General features: G+C 40.8%; 1 protein-coding gene across 4 annotated transcripts in view; it reads left to right on the forward strand.

The window, feature by feature from the left end:
• Positions 1–27,508, forward strand: part of WDR7 (WD repeat domain 7) — a 421,542-nt gene that overhangs the window by 93,421 nt on the left and 300,613 nt on the right. For all 4 annotated transcript variants that reach the window (XM_060173931.1, XM_060173933.1, XM_060173934.1 and 1 more), the window contains exon 15: positions 23,867–24,636. In XM_060173931.1, coding sequence (XP_060029914.1) covers positions 23,867–24,636 — 770 coding nt within the window. The remainder of the gene's footprint in view (positions 1–23,866; positions 24,637–27,508) is intronic.

The following is a 27,508-nucleotide window of genomic DNA, read 5'->3' on the forward strand; positions in this document are numbered from 1 at the left end:
GAAGGAAAGGCCTCATAGCACCGTAATTTCCTCCAGTGCTCTAGTCCCTCCATAGGGTGACAGGGCTCGGACCTGGGCGGCTTGAATGGCAAGGCAGTAAGTACCCTGCCTGCTGATCTCTCTCTCTCTCCAGCCCTAGCTGCCAAATTCTTACAAAGACTTATTATTATTATTATTATTACAAAGAGAAGCAGGCATTCCAGCATCTCTCAGCTCTAGCATATGCAGTGCCTGGAACTGAAGCTGAGACCTCACAGCTGTAAGTCCTGAGCTATCTTACCCAGGCCAGCTTTAGCTTTCTATTTAAGTTTTATCTACCATAGTTTTAAAGTATTTCAAGTATTTGGGACTTTAAAAAAGCAAGCTGCTCCTTTTCAATCTTAAATTAAAATAAAAAAATTTATTTAGTTATTTTAATGAGAGAGAGACAAACCAATGTACTGCTCAGCTCTGGCTTTTGTTTATTTCTGGGGATTGAATTTAGGACCTCGGCCATGAAAGCTTGGTATACTTCTATTGAACTTTATCCCCTAACCACCAAAAGTCAATTGTCTTAGTCAAAATATTTAAAAATGATTCCTACTGAATTAAGTAACTCTAGCTTCTCAAATTCAAGCAAACGTTTTATGTACAATCTCTCTCTCTTTTTTTTACTTTTCTTGTTGAAAGATTGAACACTAGCTAGTACCTCTAGGAGAAAAAATAATTTTTGGTATCATTAACATGTTCCTAACTGTGGTATATCATTTGCTTTTACAGGTACGTTTTGATTTTAATCCATTATAAAGATTTAAGGAGATATTTGAGAATGGGTGAGGTGAAAATACACAGTGCCAGCATTTTCTGTGATACCTGAGTTCAGTCATACTTTTCATAAAGATACTTAAAACGAAGACATCAGCTACTGCTACAGTTTACAGATTATCCTACAAAACAAAAGAAAAAAATTCTAGTTCACTAATTGGATACTTATTTGTCTTTAGTTTTGTAGAGGTTAATCAGTATTTGGTTGTGGTATTACTAGAACTAATTTTGTCATTTCTAACAGACAAATGAATTCTAGTGCCAAATTCAGTATTTCATCTATCTTACTACCTAAAATACCTTGTTGCATCTACATATATGTTTGAATTATTAGTAGGTAGCACAAATAATTACATTTTCTTTCTGTTGTTCTTGATTATTATTATTTTGAATGGTTAGAGCATGTATAAATAGTGAAAGGTTGAAAGATCCTCCTCCAAATTTAGAAATTTGCCCATGAATTAGTTGAGTGCTGGTGGCATGAAAACTGTGGGCATTTTCACTGACCCATATCTTACAGTAACTGGCAGTAACAGCTGATCATTCTGTCTTTCCCCCCAGATGCAGTTGTTTTATTGGCTTTGTCATACTGCATTTCATAGTCTATAGCTACAGAATCTTTCTTTCTTTTTTTTTTTTTTTTCTTTCTCATGCTTCTTCCACACTTACAGTATGAGTAGGTATTAGTACTTAATATGCATTTGGCATGTCTGCTATTTCCTTCAGAAAGTACTGTAGATGTCCCTAGGAATTAAGTATTCCTTAGTCCACAATGCAGTGTTTAATGTCCTATATTATTTTAATTTTTATCACATTTGCAAAATAACATATTCATACAAAAAATTTCCAAAGAGTGCTCTTTTTTTTTTTTGGTTGGTGTCCTTTAGAAATAAAAAGTTGGAAAGATGATTATGTAACTGAACCATTAATGAAAAAAAAAAGTGTTACAGTAACATTTATGAATGGGTCTTGTGAGTGGTCACAGTCCATTATGCGAATTTTACAATCTTGTTTGTCCTTGTTTTAATAGCGCTTTTTATAGTTGCAATTAGTGATAAAAGCGCCAGATATCAGAGACACTACACTTATGTATTGTAAAATATATTGCTTGTGAACCTGCTCAGTCTTGTAGCAATGGTAATTGTTGCCTGGCCTACAAGGAAAACAATTATAGAAGAGGGGGAAAAGGCTTAGGAAGCTGAGACTGCAGGAGGATAATCACTTTATGAAAAATGTATGCTGGCTGGACCATTAGGGACTTCTCTAAATATCTTCTAATGTTGAATTTGAGGCTTCTTCTGAGGGAAATATTTGAAGAGTTGTCCTCTGGGTGGCATTCTAACCTCGGTAGAAATAAAATCTGCCGAAAGATTTAAAAAAAAAAAAAAAGAAAGAGAGAAAAGAAAAAGAAAGGAATTCAACATAACTAACTTTTCTCAGTAGTACAGAACTTATTCTAGGATCTTGGATCGAGTGTTCTTTCATGGCTCTCTCAATGGAAAATAGAATCTCTGTGGGGGCTGCTTTAAACCATGGTCTGAGTGACTAGTGTTGAAGTTGGGCTGTTTGAAAGTTATAAATATTTTATGTTGCTAATTTCTATTAATTATGCCAGATACACACTGGTTTGCGAACACAGAGAATTTGATGCCCGGTGACTTTCTTTCACTTGACGATCAAGAGGATATTAAGCAGAATTCTCCTCTATTACAGTGTTGAGTGTTTACAAGATATGTGTATTTGAGCCCCTGTATATTTCTCTTATGCTTTGCATCTTATTTTCCCTTTCAGTATGATAATTTATGTGCCTGTCTAATTCTCTCTGCTGAAATCCAGCGTCATTGCAGGCAAGGATTCTGATTTATTCATCTCAGTGTTTTCCCCATGACAGCTTGTAGCAGCGGTGCAATAAATATTTGTTGAATTGGATGATGTGTAACAGAAAGTGCTGATAACCAGTAACTGCTTCAGCCACTTTGCCCATGATTTCTCCATTCCCTCACAGCTGATTATCTTAACCTGACAATCAAATTTATCCCTGTTCAAGGGCCTTTAGATCTGGAGCACTTATTCATCACTTTTGCCCTCTCTTTATTGTTCTTGTCACCGGGGTTTCACTGCCGTGAGCTGAATTTTCAGATGGAAAGAGAGAAACAGAGAGACAGAGGGAGAGAGGGAACGATACCACAGCACTGACGCTTCCTTCAGTGTGGTGTGGGCTGGACTTGTGCTTGAAAAGGCAGGCTCACTAACCAGCTGAGCTCGGTTTAACACATTAACCTTCCCGTTAGGTTTGGGGAAAGATGGGTATCTAAACATAATCTATTATTCCCCTCCTTTAAAATTTTTTTTAACTTTATTATTGGATAGAGGCAGAAATTGAGAGGGAGAGAGACAGAGACACCTGCAGCCCTGCTTCACCACTCACAAAGCTTTACTACTACAGTGGGGGACCCGGGGTTGAACCCTGGTTCTTAACGCACTGTAATGTGAGCACTTAACCAGGTGCACTGCTTGTCCCCATAATCCCCTCCTTTCCTTGTCTGTACTGTCAGTGTTCTAGCACATCCTGAAGTTTCTCCACTGTGCTTTCTCACTTAGTTCTTTATGCCTCTAGATCAGGGTTGTGACCACAGCAATGTTGATAAAAAAATCTTTTTTTATTAGGTAGGACAGAGAGGAATTGAGAGAGGATGGGGAGACAGAGAGAGGAAGAGAGAGATATCTGCAGACCTGCTTTACCGCTCGAGAAGTGGATCCCCTACAGATGAGATGGTATGTGAGGTCTTGAACTTGGGTCTTTTTTTTTTTCCTTAAATTTTTATTATTTTTATTTATTGGATAGAGACAGCCAGAAATTGAGAGGGGGTATGTGGTGATAGAGAAGGAGAGAGGCAGAGAGATACCTGCAGCTCTGCTTCACCACTTGCAAGGCTTTCCCCCTGCAGGTGGGGACAGGCGCTTGAACCTGGGTCCTTGCACACTGTAACGTGCACTCAAACCAGGTGTGCCATCACCTGGCTCTGAACCCAGGTCCTTGCACTTGGCAATATATGTGCTTAACTGGGTACACCACTGCCTGGCTCCCCTGACATGCGTTCCCACCCCTGGATAATTCTTTGTATTGTAGAATGCTGAGAAGCATTTTTCCTCTGCTTACTCCTTGCGAGTAATGCCCATTCTCCTCAGTCATGATAGTCGGAAGTATTTACAGACATTGACAAATGCTCTAAGGGGCACAGTTGCCTCTGGGTTATAACTGCTGCTTTGTAGAACAAAGGCTGAGTAATGGTAGAGACCTTATCTCCTGTATTTTTCTTTTCCCTGCTCTTGTGCCTTTAGTCTCTCTCCTCTGTGAGAACTCTAAAGATATCTTCAACTCTCAACTCCCTCGCTCCCTTGACAGAATTAGGTGTGTTCCCCCCCGCCCCCCCCCCCCCCCCCCCCGCCCCGCCAGGACTGCTTAGCTCTGGCTTATGTTGGGACGGGGGCTTGAACCTGGAACTTAGAAGCTTCAGGCATGAGAGTCTTTTTGCATGGCCATGATGCTATCTCCCCTGCCCCAGAGTTAGTTCTCGTGTTGCCTCTTTTGTGTTCATACCTTCCTTTTCACAACGTCTCTAAAGCAATTTGCTTTACTTGCGGCATTGAAAAAAATTTTATTTATTTATTTTTGTCATCAGGGTTATTGTTGGGACTCAGACCCTGCATGACCCCACTGTTTTCAGTAACCATTGAAAAATATTTTTTATTGTTTTAATTTTGATGGGGATGAGCGGGTGAGAGAGAGAAAGAAGGAAAAACATTGCAACCGGCGCCGGTTGGTGGCATACCTGGTTGAGCGCACATGTTACAGTGCACAAGGACCCAAGTTCAAGCCCCCAGTCTCCACCTGCTAGGGAGAAGCTTCACTAGTGGTGAAACAGTGTTGCAGGTGTCTCTCTAACTCTCTTCCTCTTTAGCACCCCTTCTCTCTCAATTTCTGGCTGTCTCTATCCAATAAATAAATAAATAAAGATAATTTTAAAAAAATTAAAAAAAAAACAAAACATTGCGACCCTGCTGCCCTGCTTCCTCCCTGCAGACACTCCCATGTGGTGCTGCCCTGCTTCCTCCCTGCAGACACTCCCATGTGGTGCTGCCCTGCTTCCTCCCTGCAGACACTCCCATGTGGTGCTGCCCTGCTTCCTCCCTGCAGACACTCCCATGTGGTGCTGCCCTGCTTCCTCCCTGCAGACACTCCCATGTGGTGGCTGGTGGCTTGGGCCTGGGTCCTTGTGCATGGCAATGAATTCACTCTACCAAGCGAGCCACTTCCCAGCCCATCATGTGGTATTTTTAATTTAACTTTGGGGAGTAAACTGTGGACCTCATACATCTGTGATAATACTGATCAACTTTCCTGGGCTCATCTTTCCATTCTATATCCTTGTGGAGGTTAAAGAAATGAGAGAGGGGTTGGGTGGTGGTGCACCTAGTTGAGTGCACACATCACCATGTGCAAGGATCCAGGTTCAAGCCCCCAGTCCTCGCCTGCAGGGGGGAAGCTTCACATGTGGTGCAGCAGTGCTGCAGGTGTCTCTGTCTCTCTGCCTCTCTGTGTCTCCTTTCCTTTCAACTTATGGCTGTCTCTATTCCAATTAATAATAATAATAATAATAATAATAATAATAATAATAATAATAGAAGCCAGACAGACAGAAAGAAAGAAATGAGAGAACAGAAAAGACACCAACCCCCCCCCACCACCACCACCACAGAGCAATGCTGATGCTGACTGTCACAGGGGATCCAACCCAGGACCCCAAGCAAGCCTGGCAAGGTAATTTCTATTCCTTGAGTTTTTCCAGTGCCTTCTGCATCAGTTGTCACTATGAGATTTTGAGTTTGTTTGTTTATTTTTGCAGAGCCAGGCTCTTGAACATGCGTGGCTTCAGTGATTCTGGCAGCAGTTTTTCATGCAGATAGAAAGATAAAGTGAGAGGGGGTCGGATGGTGGTGCACTGGGTTAAGTACACATAGTGTGAAGGGCAAGGACCTGAGGAGGAATCCTGGTTCGAGCCCCTAGCTTCCTACCTGCAGGTCGCTTCACAAGCTGTGAAGCAGGTCTACAGGTGTCTGTCTTTCTCCCAATCTATCTTCCCTTCCTCTCAATTCCTCTCTGTCTTATCCAGAAGAAAAAAAATTGAAAAAATGGCCACCAGGAGTAGTGGATTTGCAGTGCAGGCACAGAAAGAAAGGAAGAGAGAAAGAAAGAAAGAAAGAAAGAAAGTGAAAAAGAAAGAAAGGGAGGAAGAAAGAAAAGATGGAAGGAAGGAAGGAAGGAAAGATAAAGTGGTAAAGGGAGTTATATCACTGCACCCAAGCTTCGTCTGGTGCCATAACACCTTTCAAGGTGCTCTGCTGGGCATAGCAAGGCCTGTGCCCCGCCTGGCAGGCTGTCCTGCCCAAAGGAGACTGTTACTGACATTGTTGGTGCTGCTGCTGCTGGGACTTCAACACTCTGGGATGACTGACTTTTTTCAGACTTACACACACACACACACACACACACACACACACACACACACACACACACACACACACACACACACACACACACACACACACCATTTCACCAAAACATCCCTCTCTGCTGGAATACTCCCATGTGGTATGCTTGGAGCTCAAAACTGGGTTGTGTGCATGGCAAAAAACAAAACAAAAAAAACGGTGAGCTATCTAACTCCTCAGAGATTTATGTTTAAGAAATATTTTTCCATGTCTGACATTTGTATCTGGGACTCAGACTTATCGACGCAGAGAATGAATTATGCGCTTATGGAGACTTGAATCCGATGAGGCATTGGGAATGTAGACGAGCCACTGTGTTGCTTGAATAAACAGGGCTGCACAAATGAGCACAGGAAAAGTTGGTTCATATAAGATGGTTTTGGATATCTAAGCAAGTCTAGCTGATGGGAGAATGCTGGAGAAACAGTGGAGTAGGCCTTTAGGTTGATAGGAATAAGAGTCTCTTTAAGAGACAAAGGGGGTGGGTGGGTGGCAGCACAACAGGTTAAGTGCATATAATGCAAAGTGCAAGGACTGGTGCAAGGATCCTGGTTCGAGCCCCCGGCGCTCCACCTGCAGCGGGTTTGCTTCACAAGTGGTGAATTAGGTCTGCAGGTGTTTTATCTTTCTCTCCCCCTCGAGAGAACAAGAGCAAGAGGTTGAGCAAGAGAGAGACAGCAGAGTTGAGACCAGGAATCACTGGGCTTTATTCATACAAGTCCTAAGTTCTACTATTGAGGTGTTTCCCATCAAGAGCTTCTAGGGAGAGCAGAGCATCTAAGAGAGGAGTGATGTGATGGTTGATTAGGAGTGGAATTTCCCCTCTCCTCACAGCTGCTATTGTGGAGCCTGAATTGGATTACATTTCATATGTTTGTATGACTGCTATCTTTTGATTTTTCTAGATATGCACATATTACCAGAGCACTTCTCAGCTCAGGTTTATGGTGGAACAGGGGATTGAACCTGCGACTTTGGAACCTCAGGCATGGGACCCTTTTTGCAGAACTATTATGTTATCTACTCCTGCCCTCTTCTTTACTTCTAATGGCAAATAGATGAGTTGGTTATTATTGCCATTATATTTGTAAATAATGTACCTCACAATTTGTCCGAACAGTGATTAGCAAGCATTTCCTCTAAAGGGCTAGACAGTAAGAATTTTGTGCTTTGCAGATTATACAGTTTCTATTTCAGTGACTCAGCTTGGCTGTTACACTATGAATGCAGTCATAGACTGTGTGTAAGCAAATTAGTGTTACTGACTTCCAGTAAAACTTTAGTTATAAGAATTGGTGATGGGCTGGATTTGGTACATGGGTCATAGTTTACTGCCCTCTGCATCAGAGGATGGTGTTATTAATATTAAGTTGTGGATATAGTTCCCCCATGGAATGAAGCCTTTGCTTCATTTTTGCAAAGCAGTTCAAAGGAGTGGCTAAGAGCCCAGGTTCTGGCAACAGGCTTATCTGTATTCAAATCTCATCTGTGAAACTGGCTGCCTGAGGGTGACCTTGGGCAACTAACCTCCAGTGGCCTAGGTCACACATATAATTGAAAAAAAATCTTTATGAAGGAAGTAAAGCTTGACAGTTGATCAGAGAAGTGAAGTCATATTAAGACTTGGGGAATAAAATGAGTGTTTGGAGTTGCTAATCAGGGAAGCCATCGGTGATCATTAAGAGAGCTGTTTCAGTTGAGTTGAGTCAGAAATCAGTACAGTGAACTAGAACTGACTATGAAATGAAGTGGAAACAGAGTGTGTGGAAGAAATTTGCCTTTGGAGAAGAAAAAAGAAAGAGTAAAAACTGGCCTTTGGGTTAAGAGCAGCATTTATACTTTGTTCAGGAGTTCAGCAGACATTTTGTTCATAGTCAGATTTTCGTTGGTAGCAGATTATTTGCTGGATTAATGTAAGAGGATAATTTGCTGGATTAATGTAAGAGGACTTGTGGAGAACTAAAATGTAGAGTTCTAGGCCAGACAGTGGCACACCTGGTTGAGCGCACACATTGCAGTGCACAAGGACCCAGGTTCAAACCCCAGGTTCCCACCTGCAGGGGGAAAGCTTCACGAGTGGTGAAGCAGGGCTACAGGTGTCTCTCTGTCTCTAACACCCTCTCCCCTCTCAATTTCTCTCTGTCTCTATCCAGTAATAAATAAATAAAATTAAAAAACCAAAAAGAAATGTAGTGTTCTGATTTGCTAGAAATTATTTCCTTGCAGTCTGTAATGATGAAACTGGGAGACAAATATTGTGAAAAAAAAATTTTTTTTCATGGAAGAGATAACTAGACTGTGATAGCCTGTTAAAAGGAAGAGAGTTGGTACAATCCCTTGACAGAGTCAGAGAGAGAAAGGGAGGGAGGGTGGGAGAGGGGTTAGAATCCATTTTGCTGGATCATGAACCCAACATTCCCTAGGTAGGAATACTTCTGAACTACTTCCCTGGAGAGGGGGAGAAGGAGATGTGGAGGGGGGAAGAAATAGACATCAAAGTACCCCTCCACCATTAATGGTACTCCCCATGGTGTTGTATATGGTGCTTTCAGGTTGTGGCAGGGAAGAGACAGAAGTAGGGACCTGTTGAGCCAGCTCCCAGGCCCCCATCTTCTTATTTTATTTCTCATAATACTTGCCATAAATAGTATATTGGATAGGAGTAAGAAGATGGAATATAGGAGGCCATAGATAACTTGTGGTGAATGCTTGAATGACTATGTTGAGAAGCTCTTCTGAATAGAGCACTGTGTCTGTTTTCTTGTAATGTATTTGCCAGTCACTGGTTCTTCTTCCTCTTCTTTTATTTTTTAATTTTAAGAATTATCTTTATTTACTGGGTAGAGTCAGCCAGAAATCGAGAGGGAAGGAGGTGATAGAGAAGGTCTGAGACATACCTGCAGCCCTGCTTCACCACTCGTGAAGCTTCCTCCCCTGCAGGTGGGGGCAGGGTGGTGGTAGGGTGGTGGTGGTGGATACCAGTCCTTGCTTGCTATAACATGTGCACTCAACCAGGTGCACCACCACCTGGCCCGTCCAGTGGTTGGCTTTTGATAAGAAAATCTTGGGAAGTATCTTGAGCCAGTGGGATTTTATTAGTGAAGCTAGAAATGTCTTTCTGTTAGGAAATTCTTTTCTTAGTACGAGCATGTGTGATCTTCTTGTGGTACTTTCACATCTTGGTCATTGTTGTTTTTTTCCAACCAGAATTATCCTATTTATGCTGAGGTGAAGATATTGAAAAATGACCAGGGTGATTAATCTTTTTTTATCTAACTTTTCTCTCTGTTGTCTAATTAGTCAAAAGCTGGGTGGAGGGGGGGGGAATGAATGAGCTATATTTGCAAAGGTCAGTAGTTTGGTATTCTGTGTAACTATGTGAGCACACGGAATTTAGACGTCAAATATAACCTACCGAGAACAAATTCTGTGCCTTTTGCTTGTAAAATTCACTATGTAAAATTTTTTTCCCTACTGATTGGATTGACTTTGTGATTCACTGTGAAAAGGGCAGTGTAAGGAATAGACAAGAACAAAGCCAGTGATGGGAAACACAGGAGCCCAGGCCTTGTCTGGTGGATTGTGTTTGACCTGAAAAATATCTCATGATATGTTTGACCTTTGAAGAATCAATTAAAGTTGTTTAACATTCTATCCATGGCTGTCATGACTATTTTAATAGGAGATATGTATATTTCAGTTATACATTTATTAAATATTTATAAGTATATGTACAGTCCAGTCCGTCTTTGGTTGTTCTGAATGGTTACTAGGACGCAAACATCACATTAGAACATCTTTGTCTATAATAAAATGAAAGAGCCTTTCCTGTGTCTTCAGAAAATGAAGATGGTTGAGGAAGTTCAAAGGTAGAAGCTTCCATCTATTAACTTAGTAAGGTAGATGTCATGGGCAGCATGGGTACTATAGTTTCTCGTACTAAATTGTGTATTGGGAAGTTTCTAGGAGAGGAAATACTATTTGTATTTTATCAAGTTCTCAAATTCACTGGTGATCAGGGAAATGCAAATAAAAAAAAAAAAAGCAATGAGATTCCACTGTACACCTGTGAGAAAAGTCAGACATGAGAAAAGACAGAAATCCAACTGTTGGAGAGGCTGAGGGGAAAAGGGACTCTCCTACGTTGCTGTTGGGAATGGCAGTTGGTCCAGCCTCTCTGGAAGACAGTCTGGAGAGTCATTAGAACTCTGGAAATGTATGTATAGGTTTTGACTGGTTGGGAGAGTTCTCTTACTTCTCTTTAACAAAAAGGGTTATCACTATGAAACTTTTGAGTTTTCAAGCTGAGGGGTTAGGTTGTAGAAGTGGGCTTATAGCTATGAGCAAATATTTTATTTTTTCTCAGTAACTATTAAAATATGCAACCATTAAAAAAAAAAAACTCTGGAAGTGGACCTAGCTTATGACCCAGCAATCCCTTTCCTAGGGATTTATTCAGAGAAAAGAAAAACCACCAATCTGAAAATACCTATGTACACTAGTGTTCATAGAAGCACAGTTTGTTATAGATGAAACTTGAAAGCAACCCAGATACCCCAATGACAGGTGAATGGCTAAAGAACTTATGGTACATATATACACAATGGAGTACTATACAGCTGTTAAAACGATAAGGTCTTCTCCTCTGCAATCATGTGTTCAGAACTTGAAGGCATCGTGTTAAGAGAGAGATAAGCTAGAAAGAGAAAGCGTAGGACCGAATGATCTTACTTATAGGTGGAACCTGAGGAAAAAAAGAGCAGTAAGAAAAAATATAAGATGAAATTTGGGCTGGACTGGAGGTAGCATCTTGCACCAAAGCAAAGGACTCTGGGGATGGAGAGAATGGACTGTGATGAAAGGACACGCGGGTTCTGTTGTATCTTCTAGACAATCAAGGGGTGATGAGAGGCTGTGCTTATGTGTTCAAGACTGCTGTAAACGATGAACACCCCAATAAAATAAAATAAAAAATCATCACAAAAATTTCATAACTGTGGATGTTGATAGACAAGACTCTAGTATGCTGATTCTTTAATCTTTAGCAATAGCAAGTCATTATGTTGTACCCCTGAAACTAATTCAATATTATACAGCAGTTTCCATAAGTAATAATAATGATAAAAGAAAACTGAGGAGTAAATGTGACTATAGGAGAGATTAAACTTTCTTCTGTCATCACTGGAATGTCACCGTTCCAAGCCTAATTTTTTTTTTTTGTTAGCTTTATTTATTGGAGACAGCTAGAAACTGGAGGGAAGCGGGTGATAGGGAGAGAGACACAGAGACACCTGCTGCCCTGCTTCGCCACTCGTGAAGCTTTCCCCCTGCAGGTGGGGATCACGCTATCCAGGTGAGTTGCCTTTCAACCCAAGAAGGGCTAAATTTTTTTTTTTTTTTGCCTCCAGGGTTATTGCTGAGGTTTGGTGCTGACAATATGAATCCATTGCTCCTGGGGGCCATATTTTCCATTTTATTGTGTAGGTCAGAGAAATTTGAGAGAGAAGGGGGAGTTATATAAGGAGAGAGAAAGATAGATACCTGCAGACCTGCTTCACCCTCTGTGAAGCATCTCCACTGCAGGTGGGGACCCCGGGGCTCGAACCGAGATCCTTGTTCAGGTCCTTGTGCTCAGTACTATGTGTGCTTAATCGGGTGAACTACTACTTGCCCCCTAAACTTTTATTGAGTGGACACCCGCAGACCTGCTTCACCACTTGTGAAGCGACACCCCTGCAGCAGGGGAGCTGGGGGCTTGAACCAGGATCCTTCCACTAGTCCTTGCGTTTTGTGCCACATGCACTTAATCCACTGCACTGCTGCCTGACTCCCCTGCCTATCATTTTTTAAAAAAAAGTTCTTATCGGGAAGCTATCAAGGGAGAGGATTAGATACAGTGTTCTGGGGGTGGGAATTGTGTGGAAATGTACCCTTCTTATCCAATAGTCTTGCCAATATTTCCATTTTATAAATAAAATTTATTTTAAAAAAATTAATTTTTTAAAAAAAAAGTTCTTTAGTTTGTTTTACAGGGTCTTTTAAAAAATTTATTTATATAAATTGATTTGTTTTACCAGAGCACGGCTCAGCTCTGTCTTATGGTGATGCTGGGGATTGAACCCATTACTTAAGAGCCTCAGGAATGAGAGTCTCTTTGAATGGCCAGTATACTATCTTCTCCTGCCCCCTTAGCTTGTTTTAGAATAGTATGTTGGGTCTGTTTTTATCACTATCTATTCTTTTCTGGTTTACTTTTTTTTTTTTTTTTACTATAACTTGACCTGAGGACTTCACTGCCACTCACTTTTTATGTGAAATGTTTTTGTCTCCCTGGATTTTCTTTTTTTCTTTTTTTAAAATTTTATTTATTTACTGAATAGTGACAAAGAGAAATTGAGAGGGGAGGGGAAGATAGAGGAGAGAGACAGAGAGACACCTGCAGCCCTGCTTCACCACTTGTGAAGCTTTCCCCCTGCAGGTGGGTATTGGGGGCTTGAACCTGGTTCCTTGGACACTGTAATGTGTGTGCTCAACCAGGTGTGCCACGACCTGGCCCCTGTCTCTCTGGCTCCTGTCTCCCTGGATTTTCTTGAAACAAGTAGCTTAGGTTGCATTTCTAAGAAAGCTTACTGATTATTACTTTCTGTTGGTTCAAAATATGGTGACTAGAGCTGTGTGTGTTGCCATGAGCAAGGGCCAGGGTTCCAGCTCCCAGTTCCTGTCAAGCTTCCTGTTTCTGTAGGGCAGAAGCTTCAGGTGCACTGAAGGCTTATTTCAGGTGTTTTCTCTCCTTCCTTCCTTTCTCTTTCTTAGCTTCTCTCTCTTCCTCTCCCTTCCCCCCTTTCCTCTCAATTTCTCTCTGCCTCTATCCAAGAGAAATAAATGAATAAATAAATAATAAATAAATTATAAAAAATATGGTGACTAGTTTTTGGTCATTTTCCAGCACCAACTATCTCTCTCATTTTATTTTTCAATGCAAATTTTATTGCATCCTTAGCAATTGCTTCTCATTTAGGGACCTTTACTTGGAAGGAGCCGTCCCACATCATTGCTACCAGTGTGCTTCTACTGTGCTGTGCCAACCACTCCATTCTTTCTAACTGCGGACTATTGCATTTACTTGCTGTGAAGGGTAAAACCTTTCTCAGGGTCAGCGGCTGGTTTCAGATCAGCCTGCTGAGTTCCTCCAGTACATATTGGTCAGCTATTTTGGAACGCTCCTGTGAAATCTGTCAGACACCTCACTGCTTCCCTTCCCTTCCTCTTACAGAGATACCTGATACTCAGAGTCTTGCAGCTGTTGAAAAGACTTTTGAGCTGCATGAATCTGGGGTGGGGCTTGCCCATGACAGAGAGGTCTCAGGAAAATAAGAAGAAGGAGTAAAAGAACCACAGTGCCTTTGTAAACGCAAGCCTGCAGAGAGCCAAGCAGCTGTATACTTATCTGGGGTTGGGGTGTCTTCGTACGTCTGCCGCTTGTGTGGAGCCGAGGTGGGGTAGGCCCCACGTTGGGCGCCAGATGCTGAGATGACGTGGGGGTGCCTCTTCCCGGGCGTGTACTCTCTGGGTTAGAGAAAACATGACCGGAGCCAGCCTGCGCTACTGCTCACTCAGTGACGCGAGGGAGAGAGATGACTCATGAACCAAGCTTGTGGCGAGACAATGCAATGTCTTTATTGATCAGAGAGCCAAAGCTTTTAAATGGTAGACCTGGAAGTGGCAATTTGGAAACATAAATGGCTAGGAAGGGGGTGGAGAAAGGCAAAAGTGGGCTGGAAAGGTAGGAACTTCATTAGCAACTGTTGTGAGGGTTTTAACTGGTAGGACTAATATTACCCTGCAGGCAGGGAGGGTAATAAAGGTAGAAAGAAGATAGATCAAAGGAATGGAATGGGTGGGGATCTCTCAGGCAAAACAATGACTACGTAGGAATTATCAGGAATGCAGGGTACTTTGTGAGGCTCCTCACAGTTACCTGACAGTGTCTCTCTACTTCCATTGGTCTCTGTCTCTCTTGCTGACTGAGAAAAATGACCCTGAGTTGAAATCATCATGTGCAGGACCCCACAGGGGTCAAACTAAATTCTCAACTAATTTCATACTTAACTAAATATATTAATTCTTATTTATTTATTTTTACTCCTGATAATAACAAGGTTTTGTGGTCTCTTCATTTTGTAAGGGACTTTAAGTGAGACATAACTAAATTTGTAGTAATCACTTGAATAACACCATCAAATAAGGATACGTACAAGGGAACTCCCTTTCTTGAAACTGAGCAAATCCCTGGGCTCCAGAGAGCCCACTATCAGGCTCTATGGCTTTCCGGTAATAGGTGTACATTAGATTTATGAATAAGATTCACATAGCATATGTGAAACACAATTCATCATATTATTCTGAACTCAGAAAAAGTAATCGTGTTCTAGATGGTTGTAAACTTGTAAGTTTTATTATTATTTTTTCTTGGAAATGCATCAACAAGCTCTACTGTACCCAAAGAGATTTAAACATAGTGTAGCGCATGTGAGGTATTGCAGTGGAGAGATTCCTTTCTCCATCTTACCTGATAAATCAAAGGGAACACTGCTGAGGAAATAGGAATTCTAGACAGATTAAGTGCTGTGACCTCCTCAGCAGCAGGTCTTCTAGCCTTTTGTGTCAGATCCTTTGTACTTGGTTGTGGTGTGGGAACTTGAAGGTATTGTGAGGTATTTCTGATGGAAGTACAAAGCTTTTTGACTAAAACTGATATCTTGGTACTTTGGGTAAGATACCTTTTCTTCTTTGCTAATATACTTGAAAAATCTGCTCTTTTATTAGACCACACAAAGATTTTCAAACTTCGTGACTTTTATAGCCCATGTTAGAAAATAATTGAATCAGCCTAGTTCAGTAAACATTTATTGACTCCTAGGTACTGCGTGAGGCCCTGGAGAGCCAAAATGAATAAGACATGATATTTACCCTCAGGAAATAGAAACAGATACAAACCATGCAGGGCAGCGAGTGAGATGGCCGAGCAATGAAGACAGTATTGCTGAAGCCTAGACTTGTTTGAGGGGACCAGGGTTGCCTTCTCAGAGGAGGAAACTTTTGAGAGTGAGTAGAATATAGTCAGCTAAGGGATGTGTCCTGGGAGGAAGAGGAGCAGATGAGAAGAGGGAGGTGGAAAATACAATACCATGCGGTTGGATGTACTGAGTGCCAGTGGAGAGACAGGCAGGGCTGGGTAAAGGGACTGGCGCATGTGTGCCACGTGAAGCTGCTCACACTTCACCTTTCACTTGCAAACAGACGATTAGCAGAGGCTGGGGAGGGGGTGGGCTCAGATGTGGGGTGTTCAATCCAGAGAGCCGGTCTTGCATGCAAGAGGCCCTGGGTTCAATCCCTAGCACTACCTGAGAGCAAAAGAGGCATATTATTCTGAGTTCAAACTCACAGGTTAAAGACACATGTGAAAGTGTTTAAACCAACTGGAAAATAAAGCTGCCTTCTGCTAGGGAATGGGGGAGGGGAGAGTGGTGAAGTTAGAACCTACTTGAGTTTGAATATTTCTCCAAGCAGAGATCACTCACCAAGGCGGACAAGGCAGAACAGAGTTTTCTCCATTTCATCTTTGTCATCTTTACTCATTTACCTTCTTTGTTCCTCATAGAGTCAGCTTCCCAGGACTTCACCTGGTTTCCATTCTTTCACAGAGGCGTTAAAAGAGTTTTTGAATATCTATGAGGCTAGCAGAAGGTAGCTTTATTTTCCAGTTGGTTTAAACACTTTCACATGTGTCTTTAGCCTGTGAGTTTGAGATCAAACAAGCTGGGCTTTATCATCTCTGTTAAGTGACAGGAGTACAGTTTGTGTTGTCTGCTATTGGTTTCTGATGTCTCTCTGAGCTAGGTGACTTTTTTCCCCTTTATGGTGGAAGGTAGAAAAATGGATGTCAGGGAAGGTATCTGATTCATAGTAAGGCCTGTAGAGTGAGTGGTGGGCATGTGCTAGTGAAACAATATCAAGCCTAAAGTCACTCACACTTAATCCGAAAATCCTACTCTGTCCAAAGTCAAATATATATCATCTAACCCTAACTAAGCTTCACGGAATGGTGTGCAGTAAAATCTGTTAGTGTCAGTACCAGCAAGACAACAGCAGAGGGCACCAGACATCCATCCCAGTCATATTTTTCTCAGCTTTAGTTTTTCTGCATCCCTCCACACTACTCCCTTTCTACCTCCTTTCCTTTTTTCCCTAATACTTGAAACAATTAACATTGAGGTTGTATTTTTATATCGGTATTTTCTAGCCATTTTCCTTGGGTTTTCACTTGAAGCATAGTTTGCCTGGTGACTTTTCACGTGATTGCTACAGATTCACTTTCAATGATGAGCAGACTGTTCAGTAATTCTTCTATTGTTGCCTTTCTGTAATGTTTTCAGTCAGGTTCCTTATTTAGTATTTGGGATAACTAAGCTTATATTTTAGTCTGTATGGAAAATAGATCGTTATAATAAATTTAAAGCTGGGAGTCGGGCAGTAGCACAGCGGGTTAAGCACACGTGGCATTAAAGCGCAAGGACAGGCATAAGGATCCCGGTTCGAGCCCCCGGCTCCCCACCTGTAGGGGAGTCGCTTCACGGGCAGTGAAGCAGGTCTGCAGGTGTTTGTCTTTCTCTCCTCCTCTTTGTTTCCCCTCCTCTCTCCATTTCTCTCTGTCCTGTCCAACAATGATGACATCAATAACAGCAACAATAATAACCACAACAACAATAAAAAGCAAGGGCAACAAAAGGGGAAATAAATAAATATTAAATAAAAATAAATTTAAAGCTTACAGTATAATTATATACCTTCCCTACCAGCCTTTCAAATAAATGCATTTATGTAGCTGTATTTTGCATTGACCATTGAGTATGATACAAAAATTTGAGGCCATTTTATCTGTATATAACTTAAAACTAAGCTTTTCTTTTATCTGGCTTTTTTCAAGTATGTTTTATATTATAGTCCTAAGTACAGAAGTTATTTTTTTCCCCACATGCCTTGCACATAATAGACACTTCCCAAATATTTGCTGAATTAGATTTAATCTTTCTCCATGGTAACCTGAAGGTGAGTTTGTGAGCACACATTTTAGATGTTCTGAATCAAGGTGACAGGGTAGGCTCACTGGCATTCCTGTTGAGGACCAGATAGCTTGCATGAGATACTTTGACTTAGTTAGTTTGCTCTACATATGCATATTATAATTAAGCCAAGAGAGTGTTGGAATTGGATGGGTGTTTTCGATCATTTTCCTTTAGCTAATTTTAGCACGACAAACTACAGCATCAAACACATTGATGATGAACACTACAATCTCTCTATACATTTAGCTAAAAAAAATAAATAACCCCACCTTCACGATTTTGCTGGTTGTCTGTATTTTGTTGTGACGATAGTTTATTTGTTAAGACAATAGAACCCACTGTCAGATTCACAGGCATATGCAGGACTTGGTGATGCCAGAAATTAGAATTAATCTACAGGACCTGATGAGGATTATTTCTTTGCTTTCTTTCAGTTCAGTTCTTCCCATGTGCTTTTATTGTTTCCTTTGTTTTTCTTCATCGTCTCTCTGACTGTGATTTGCTATTAGGTACAGTGTTTGCTGCAGTGACACAATCGGCAAGCAGTGCTGAGAGGTGATAAGAGACTGGCACACGGTCACATTCAGATATCGTGGTCCCAGGCACCAGATAACCTTTCAGTTGTCCAGGAATGTGTACCATCTGCCAGCACACCTCCAGGAAAGATACAGAAACCTGGTCAGACTTGGGGGTGCTGAAAGGAGCACGTGTGGTTGATATCTCAGGAAAGACCTTAAAAGTCAACCCGGTCTCCTCACTCTTGTCTTTATTCTTCAAGCTACTCTTTCCGCTTTAGCAATTTCTTTATCAAACAGGTTTAATTTTCCTTTATTGGCATTAGTGAACTCTCTTTTCCGTAACAGAACTTCATAGAACTTTGTGGAAATGACATTATCTCCTAAAGCACTCGGTGGACTCTTTATTTTATCTAATGCTGTTATTACATATTCTCAAATACCCAGTGTCGTGCCTGTCTACCTAATGTTGATATTAAATATTTAAAACATGTTTATTTATTTTAACTTCTTTATTGGGGGATTAATGGCTTACAGTTGATAGTAAAACAATAGTTTGTACATGCATAACATTTCCCAGTTTTCCATATAACAGCTAACCCATGTAGGTCCTCAAAAATTTATTTTTATGAGAGACAGAGAGAGAGAGAGAGAGAGAGAGAGGGCAACCAATCAAGTTGAGCCTGCTGTCTCGCACATACAAATTCTGTGCTCTAATACTGAGATATCTCACTATCCTTAATAATAAATTTTACTTGGCATTGATATATGATATTCCCTCTTTTGTTATGACATAACCAAACACAGTGACCATAACATAGGCAGCTTAATATGTGGCAGTCATTATTTTAGTAATCTTCACTTCAGTAGGTTTACTATAAATATGCAATTTTACGTGTCAGTCAGTCAAATTAATATTGGTAGAGTACAAAAGCATTAAGCTTAGAGTCTGCCATTACACATTCAGTGTCTGAAGAGCAAACACAAAGCACAGCGCTTTGAGAAATGAAAGGGTAACATGCACATTCTTTCACCCTTCCTGCCCACCTCTGCCTTCTCAATGCTATCACATACATTTCCCTCATCTGGATGACTTCTGCGTCCCACCAGTTCAGTATTCATGACTCTCCAGCATTGTGGGTGAATAAACATATGTAAGACGTAAAAATCCACTGCCCTGGGTAAAGCTTTTAGACAGCAGCTCTCAAACTCTACAGCCTGATGGCATTTGGGGCACTCATTACTCCTCAGACAGATTCTGAATAATCCTCTGGAGGTAGGGATTCAGGCTTGCTCTCAGGCCCAGGAACAACTGCTGTTTCAAGCACCTCTAACGATAGTGAGGGACTGGGAATCACTACTGGGAGGACTTCCAGGATTGCAACAGAAAGCTCAAAAACCTTGGTGTGGACCCCGAGGCTCTCAAGAAACCACCCGTTTTCCTCTTCATTGTGGTCACCTATGGTTTCATCCCATCCATCCAGTGATGTTTTCTGCCTTACACATTTTCACATCCTGCCGGCACTTCCCTTTCACAACTCCAGTTAACTCTTGTGTGAGCATCTGTCTGATGGAGCTGGTTCTTACTCCTGTCCCTTATCCCCTCTTGCAATTCTTGTCCCTTTACAACATGTTTGTACTATCAGTACACTGTAATGATTTCCTTACACCTCACTTTAGGTTAATTTTGACTTCCATTACTAGAAAAACTGTCCTTCTTTTTATAGTTCTCAAGTCTTGCATAAACAGGTGAATTTGGAATGAATGAAATATAGTAATTAAATTCAGAATGTCTTCATTTTGTCCTTTTTCTCAGTGTAAATGTATTGTATTATTTATGTGCCCTAGCTTCTTTAGCTATATTGTAGAAATAATTTACTTTATGCTTTCATGTACACATCATTCATTCAGTTCGGAACAGGCCATACATACAAAAGAGAAAGAATTATATATATACTTTACTTAAAAAAAAACCTACTTCCCCCCCCTCATCACCAGGGGTTCACTGCTCTTGGCCAGCTATTTACTTATTTATTTATATTATTTTCCAGTTAGAAAATCAGAGAGAAAGGCCCTATAACCCTGAGGCTATTATTATCTTCATTATGGTATGGCTGGGCTTAAACGTATGTTGTGTGGATGACAAAGCAAGTGCACTGTCTAAATGAGCTATCTTGCCAGCCCAGATTACTTCCTAAAGGATGAGGAGAAAAATGACTTGAGTGACAACAAGAAGACTGAGAAAGGAATATCATCCTGGGCACAAGCAATGCAAGAGGCACAAATACCTGAAATGGCAGGGTTCTGGAGAGTATAATTTGTTCCCTTTAGATGCCATAGAAGATTAAGGGGTTGTGGTAAGAGATGAAATTGGTAGACTAAACATTTTGGCAAAGATTTTGTTCTATGAAAAGAACTCTTTACTTGGCAAAGATTTTTCTCCTTGTGTTGTAAAATCATATTAAAGATTCTCAAGCTAGAAGGAAACTAAGTCAGATGGGAAGAGAATTGAGATAGTGGTGAGACCAGTTAAAGTCTTGTGATTTTATAGTAGCTCATTAGCAAAATAAAATTAATAATGCTTTTTATTCTTGCTGCTGGGCATGCAAGTAGGCTTAAGGTTACACAAGACAACAACTAAAACACGGCACTCAATAGGGTACAGGAAAACGTGAATACATACAATTGTCTAACTGTAGTCAAGTCATATACTTGTGACATACAGTAGACTTAAATGTTGTAGTATCTGGATTCATTGTGGAAAAATGGTCCTGTAATTTTACTATTAAAATTTTACTATTTTAACTTTGTTAAAAAAAAAAAACCTAGCCCCCCCCAAAATGATCAAAACTAGAATTACATACTAGATGCAAGAGAAGGTACTACAGTAGAGTTCAGGAGAATATTTTTCAGCAAAGGGGTATAGGAAGGGATCAGTGCATTATTGGTTATTGTTAGAACCAATTTGTTAAAGCCGGAAAATGCTTGGCATCAGACTGAAAGGGACCTTGACTGTTGTGCTGAACACTTGCATTTTGTCCAAGAACAATTTTTTTCTAATTGTGGGAAGAAATATTGACTATATACAATGTGAGGCATATATGTAAATACACAGGAAATGAAAATCTTGGTTTTCTTCACAAAATCTAGTCAGTATTAATGTTTTTCATGTATTTCTTTCCAACTTGTCATGCTCATATATACAGGAGCATTAACTAAATGAAATCACTCCTGTGTTTTGCAAGGATGTGTGTGATCTGATTTTACTTAAAAAATGAAACACGAGCATTTTGCTATACCGTTAAATGTGTTCAGAAAATATGATTTGTATAGTAATGGGTGTATTTGTTCTGCCACATTGCTGAGCTTAATTTATTTGCCTATTTCCTTACTGTTAGATTGCTTATATTGTTTTCAATTTAAAGTAATGGATAGTGTTTCACTGGACATCTTCTGCATAAATGCTCGTCTGCATTTTTACCTCCTCAGAATAGGATTTTCTAGAAATAAATGTAGTGGGTCAAACAGTCTTGAGGGCTCACTGTGTGTTCTGCCAGATTCTCTTCTGAGAGACTGCTACTTAAATTCACATCTGCACTATGTGGGTTTGACTTTCTCTGTACTCGTGGTTAAGTAGTTTTTTAATGTTTGTTGTTCGCTACTTTTATAAATGGTATCTTGTGATTATTCTCGCTGTTATTCCCTTGACATCTAGTCTAAGTAGGTCTTCCTTATACTTATTGACTGTGTTACTTTCACTGTGAATAGCCCTTGGCCTTTATATTATCTTCCCCATTTATTGAGCATGAGTACTTTTTTGTTATTAATTTTAAGGGATATTTATAAGGGATATTTATGACATGTTTTATCTCTTTATTTTTTTGCTTTCCCTTTAATATTTCCATAGTTGTCATCTTGAGATAATATATTTTTACTTATACATTTAGTTTTTTTATTCATCTGAATATTACATCTTTTTAATGATTTACGAAATTGGCAATTTAGATTTGTACTGCAGGAAAAAGTTTTGGGAACAGGGAGGAAACTTAGTGGGACAGTCTTTGTTTTTTCTATGAGAACTCCTGTGTTTGAGTCCTTTCCTCTCCATCTGTCTCTCCTATTCCCAAAGACAGAAGTTTCATAGCTTTCTGGAGACTGATTATAGTAGGGAGACACTGAGGATGGTGAGACCTGGTTAGAGTAGAGAAGGTGAGTATTTGAATGTGAGTGATAGTTTGGAAAGAAGAAGTTTGGAAAAAAAAACAAACAGAAGAAAAGTGGTAATTTGGGGAAAAGAGGGGGAAAAGGCAGTTTGGGGAAAAAAGTGATAGTTTTGGGGGGGGGAATCAGCTGCTGATTCTAGAGGTCCAGTAGATTTAATGGCAGGGCGGCAGTTAGGACATGCTAAATATGAGGGACATCCAAAAAATAAGCAGTTGGAACTAGAGGATTGGAATTCTTTGAAGAGATTGATCTGAGGGGTAATGGAGATTCATGACCAATGCCCCCTCCAAATACAGACCAATTTCACAGTGGGAGGAAGAATGAACTATCACAGCAGTGGACTGAGAAGGGTGGTCAGGATTAGAAGACTCACCAACAAAGTGTTGGCTGGCCAGCAGGGAAAGGTGGGCTTTTACAATTATTCTTTATATTCTCCCTACGCCAGTAAAAGCAGCACTTAGCACTGCAGAGAGACTAAGAAGGAAAGGCACTGCAACATTTCCACTGGGGTTAGTCTGCTGCTTCTGATATATTTGAACTAAAAGGGGCAGTAGATGTAGATAGAGGTATAAGAGGGAGCATGGCCAAAGGATACCACTTAAAAGTTTTTGAGGGATTGTGGATCGACCAGTCAACGCCCATGTTCCTTGGGGAAGCAATTACAGAAGCCAGACCTTCCACCTTCTGCATCCCACAACGACCTTGGGTCCATACTCCCAGAGGGATAAAGAATAGGAAAGCTATCAGGGGAGGGGATGGGATACGGAGATCTGGTGGAGGGAATTGTGTGAACTTGTACCCCTCTTATCCTATGGTTTTGTTAATGTCTCCTCTTTTAAATAAAAAAATTAATAAAATAAAAGTTTTTGAGAGGGGCCTCGTGGTAGTGCACTGGGTTAAGCCACATGGTATGAAGTGCAAGGACTGGCATAAGGATCTGGACTGGAGCCCCTGTTCTCTCCACTCCACCTGCAGTGGGGTCGCTTCAGAAAGTGGGAAGTAGGTCTGCAGGTGTCTTTCTCTCTCCTCTGTCTTCCCTTCTTCTCATGGAAGATTGAAGGTAAAGTTGAAAAAGGAGGATTTTAATGGGGCAGAAATTTAAACGGAGGAGTGGTTGTGATAAACATATCTTTTACTGTAAATTATCCATGGCCTTTGTGATATTTCTCCATTTCATTTGGGTATTAGTACTTTTCTTATTAATTTAAAGAAATATTTATATAGCTCATAGCTCTTTGTTAGTCCTGTTGATGGCACATGTTACTCTCATTTTATTCTTATTCCTGTGATGAAATAATTTCTTTCAGGTGGAATGGTCCATCTTCAGTGATAAAAATTTGCATATGTCATCAAAATACTTCTCAATCTGTTGTATGAGCAAGAAGATGCCATGCTTCAATATTTGACTTGAATTTTTTTGTTTAAAAATTGACAATCTTATAATTGTTGTAGCATAAAATGGTTTTGGTTGTCTAAGTTCATATTTTACATCTGTTGTTGATTTCTGAAGTTAGCATGATGTTTCAATGATGTAGGAATCTGAAAACATTTTAATAAGCATGTCTTTGACTAGTTATTGTTTATTAATAAACAGATGAAACCAACCATTTAACTAAAACCCTCTTTTCAAAATATCTATTGCAGGGAAATTTACCTAAATACTCACACAACTCCCTCATGGTTCAGGCAATAAAGACAAACTTAACAGACCCGGACATACATGTGCTTTTCTTTGATGTGGAAGCGTTGATTATTCAACTCCTGACGGAAGAAGCCTCTAGGCCGAATACGGCGCTTATTTCCCCTGAGAACTTGCAGAAAGCACCTGGCAGTTCAGACAAAGGGGGCTCTTTTCTAACTGGAAAACGAGCAGCAGTTCTCTTCCAACAAGTGAAAGAAACTATCAAAGAGAACATAAAAGAGCATCTCCTTGATGATGAAGAGGAGGATGAGGAGACAATGCGGCAGAGGAGAGAAGAAAGCGATCCTGAGTATCGGGCCAGCAAATCGAAGCCATTGACCCTACTAGAATACAATTTAACGATGGACACTGCGAAACTATTCATGTCTTGCCTTCACGCCTGGGGTTTGAATGATGTTCTGGATGAAGTTTGCCTGGATCGCCTGGGGATGCTCAAACCCCACTGTACAGTGTCCTTTGGGCTCCTCTCCAGAGGGGGTCACATGTCACTGATGCTTCCTGGTTATAATCAAGCTGCTTGTAAACTCCCACCGGAAAAAGCAGAAGTAGGCAAGAAAGCAGCAGCAGTGGAGGGAGTAGGAAAAGGAACATATGGAGTGTCCCGGGCAGTCACCACACAGCATCTCCTGTCTGTCATTTCTTTGGCAAATACCTTAATGAGCATGACCAATGCCACGTTCATTGGTGATCACATGAAGAAGGGCCCTACCAGGTGTGACCATGGTCATTTAATTTTGTTCTTATGTCACCCCTCCCACTCAAATATTCCTATTTGATTTTTGTTACTGATGATTAATTTCTTTTTAGCTTTGCTATACTTTTATTTGTGTGTGTGTGTATGTGTTTCTCCTTTAGATTCTAAAACACAATATGCATGACTTCTTTTTTATGTAAAAATTGTCTTTCAAATGTACTTTTTTACTTTTGAGGGAGAGAGAGAGAGAGAGAGAGAAAAGAGAACTGCTCAGCTCTAGTTTATGTGGAGCCAGGGACTGAACCTGAGGCCTCTGGTAACATGCATTATAAATATGTGTGTATATATAATCTTTTTTTTTTTTTTGCCAGATGTATGTAGCTATTAAAAAAATGACACGAGAGAGAGGAAACAGTTCAGCTTTAATTAAATAGAGTATAGCTTAGCTCTTTAAAATAGTCTTATAAGTGAAAACCTTTAAGTAGATACAATTCACTCAAAATAATCTGTTTGGTTAAATGTGTCTCCTTATTGTGAATGATTTGTGTTCAGGGATTAATTAGCTTCAGAACTTTCTGAACCAGAATCAGGTCTAATCAGAATTTTAAAAGGAAAAAAGGATAAGACACTTTTGAAACATAGGAGAGTACTCTTTTTATTATTTCCAGAATATTTAACCTGAACTGCTGTTTCGTATTTTCCAGAAGTCATTCAGAAAACTCTTTTTTTCACCCCAATCAGAGCACTGCTTAGTTTTGACTTATGGTGGTGTTGGGGAGTGAACTTTAGACCTCTGGTGCCTCAGGCTTTGGCACTGCTGTTGGTGCTTTCTCTTCAGCCATGAAGACAACTCTTTAAACTGTATTTTTCATTAAACTTTATTGAGAATTGACTATATTAATAATATTTGAGTCTAACAAATTTCTTTCTCTCCTTCCTTCCTCCTTCCTTTGTGCCTCCTTTCTTCCTCCCTTCCTCCTTCCATCCACCCCTCCCTCCCTCTCGCCCTTCTTTCCTTTCCTCATTTTATTGTGTGATTAATGGTTTACAGTATAATTGTTGGCACATGGGTACAATTTCTCATCTCCTCATGCTAGGTGTTTTAGAACACTGTCGACCCCAACTATAACGAATATTTTAAGTAGCACTTACCTGAGTGCAACTATGTTGTAGGCACTTGAAGATATGATTAAGTTAATTCAGTGGAGATCCTGAGAAATGAAGTAACTTGTTCAAGGCCATACAACCAGTAAATGGGAAAGCCAGAATTCAAATTGAGACACTCAGCTTATAGAGTCCAAGATTAATTATATCTTTAAAAAATTTTATTTGGTGAAATAAATACATAAATAAAGATAGGACTGCTCGGGAAGAAGCACCCTCAGGCTATCTAGGCTGCTGCGTGGGAGAGGGATCAGGAACTCTTGCCGCATAGGACAGAGAGAAATTGAGAGAGGGAAGGAAGATAGTGAGGGAGGGAGAAAGAGAAGCACATGCAGCACTGCTTCACCACTTCTGAAGCTTTCCCCCTGCAGGTGGGGACTGGAGGCTTGGCCCCGGGTCCTTGTCATGGTAGTGTGTGTACTGAGCTAGGTTAGGTGTTCCACTGCCAGCCCATCCTCTCTTCTTCCTCCTCCTCCTTCTTCATCAAATTTTGTTATCTATCTATCTATCTATCTATCTATCTATCTATCTATCTATCTGTCTATCAGAGACAGAAATTGAGGGGGGGGTGGGAAGAGAGAAAGAGAGACACCTGCAGCCCTGCTTCACCACTTGTGAAGCTTTCCCCCCCTTGCAGATGGGGACCAGGGGCTTGAAGCAGATCCCTTGAGCATTGTATGATGTCCGTTTAACTAAGTGTGCCATCACCTGCACCCCAACCTCTTTTTTTTTCCTCCAGGGTTATTGCTGGGCTCCGTGCCTGCACCATGAATCCACCGCTCCTGGAGGCCATTTTTCCCCCCTTTTGTTGCCCTTGTTGTAGCTTCGTTGTGGTTATTATTATTGCCCTTGTTGACGCAATTCGTTGTTGGATAGGACAGAGAGAAATGGAGAGAGGAGGGGAAGACAGAGAGGGGAGAGAAAGATAGACACCTGCAGACCTGCTTCACCGCCTGTGAAGTGACTCCCCTGCAGGTGGGGAGCCAGGAGCTGGAACCGGTATGCTGGTCCTTGGGCTTTGTGCCACATGCGCTTAACCCACTGCGCCACCGCCCGACCCCCCCACTCCGACCTCTTTTTTTGAAAGGAAAAAAACTTTTTGTTGTTGTTGTTAGTTAGTTAGGACCTTGTTCATGCATGATTTCTTTTTCTGAACTAACTTTCTCATTCAGATACAGACAGAGATCGAGATGCAGAGGGAGAGACATCATAGCAGTAGTCTCCTTGTACCTCTGTAACACTCCCATGTGGTGTTGAGAATCAGACCAGGCTACACACATGATGAGGCATACACCAAACCCACTGCACTATCTCTTTGCCCCACCTTTAAAGGGATTTCTTTCATGATTCAGAGAGGGAAGGAGGGATGGATGGATGGAGGAAGGGAGAGGGAGGGGGAGGGGGAGAGAGAGAGAGAGAGAGAGAGATAGTGCACCTTTCCCTTTCTAGCATATTTGATGTTAAAGATTGAACCAGATCTCAGGCATGCAAGTCTTCGTGTTTTCCATTAGGCCAATATTTCTTCTTCTTTTTATTCTTAATTTTTTTATTCATTTATTTTGGATAGAGACAGAGAGAAATTTAGAAAGAAGAGGGGAGATAGAAAGGGAAAGGTGCCAAGTGGTGGTTAAGTGCACACACTATTGTGTGTAAGGACCCAGGTTCAAGCCCCTGGTCCCCACCTGCAGGGGGAAAGCATCATGAATGGTGAAGTAGGGCTGCAGAT

This window comes from Erinaceus europaeus, chromosome 15, assembly GCF_950295315.1.
Source record: "Erinaceus europaeus chromosome 15, mEriEur2.1, whole genome shotgun sequence".
NCBI classification, from domain to species: domain Eukaryota; kingdom Metazoa; phylum Chordata; class Mammalia; order Eulipotyphla; family Erinaceidae; genus Erinaceus; species Erinaceus europaeus.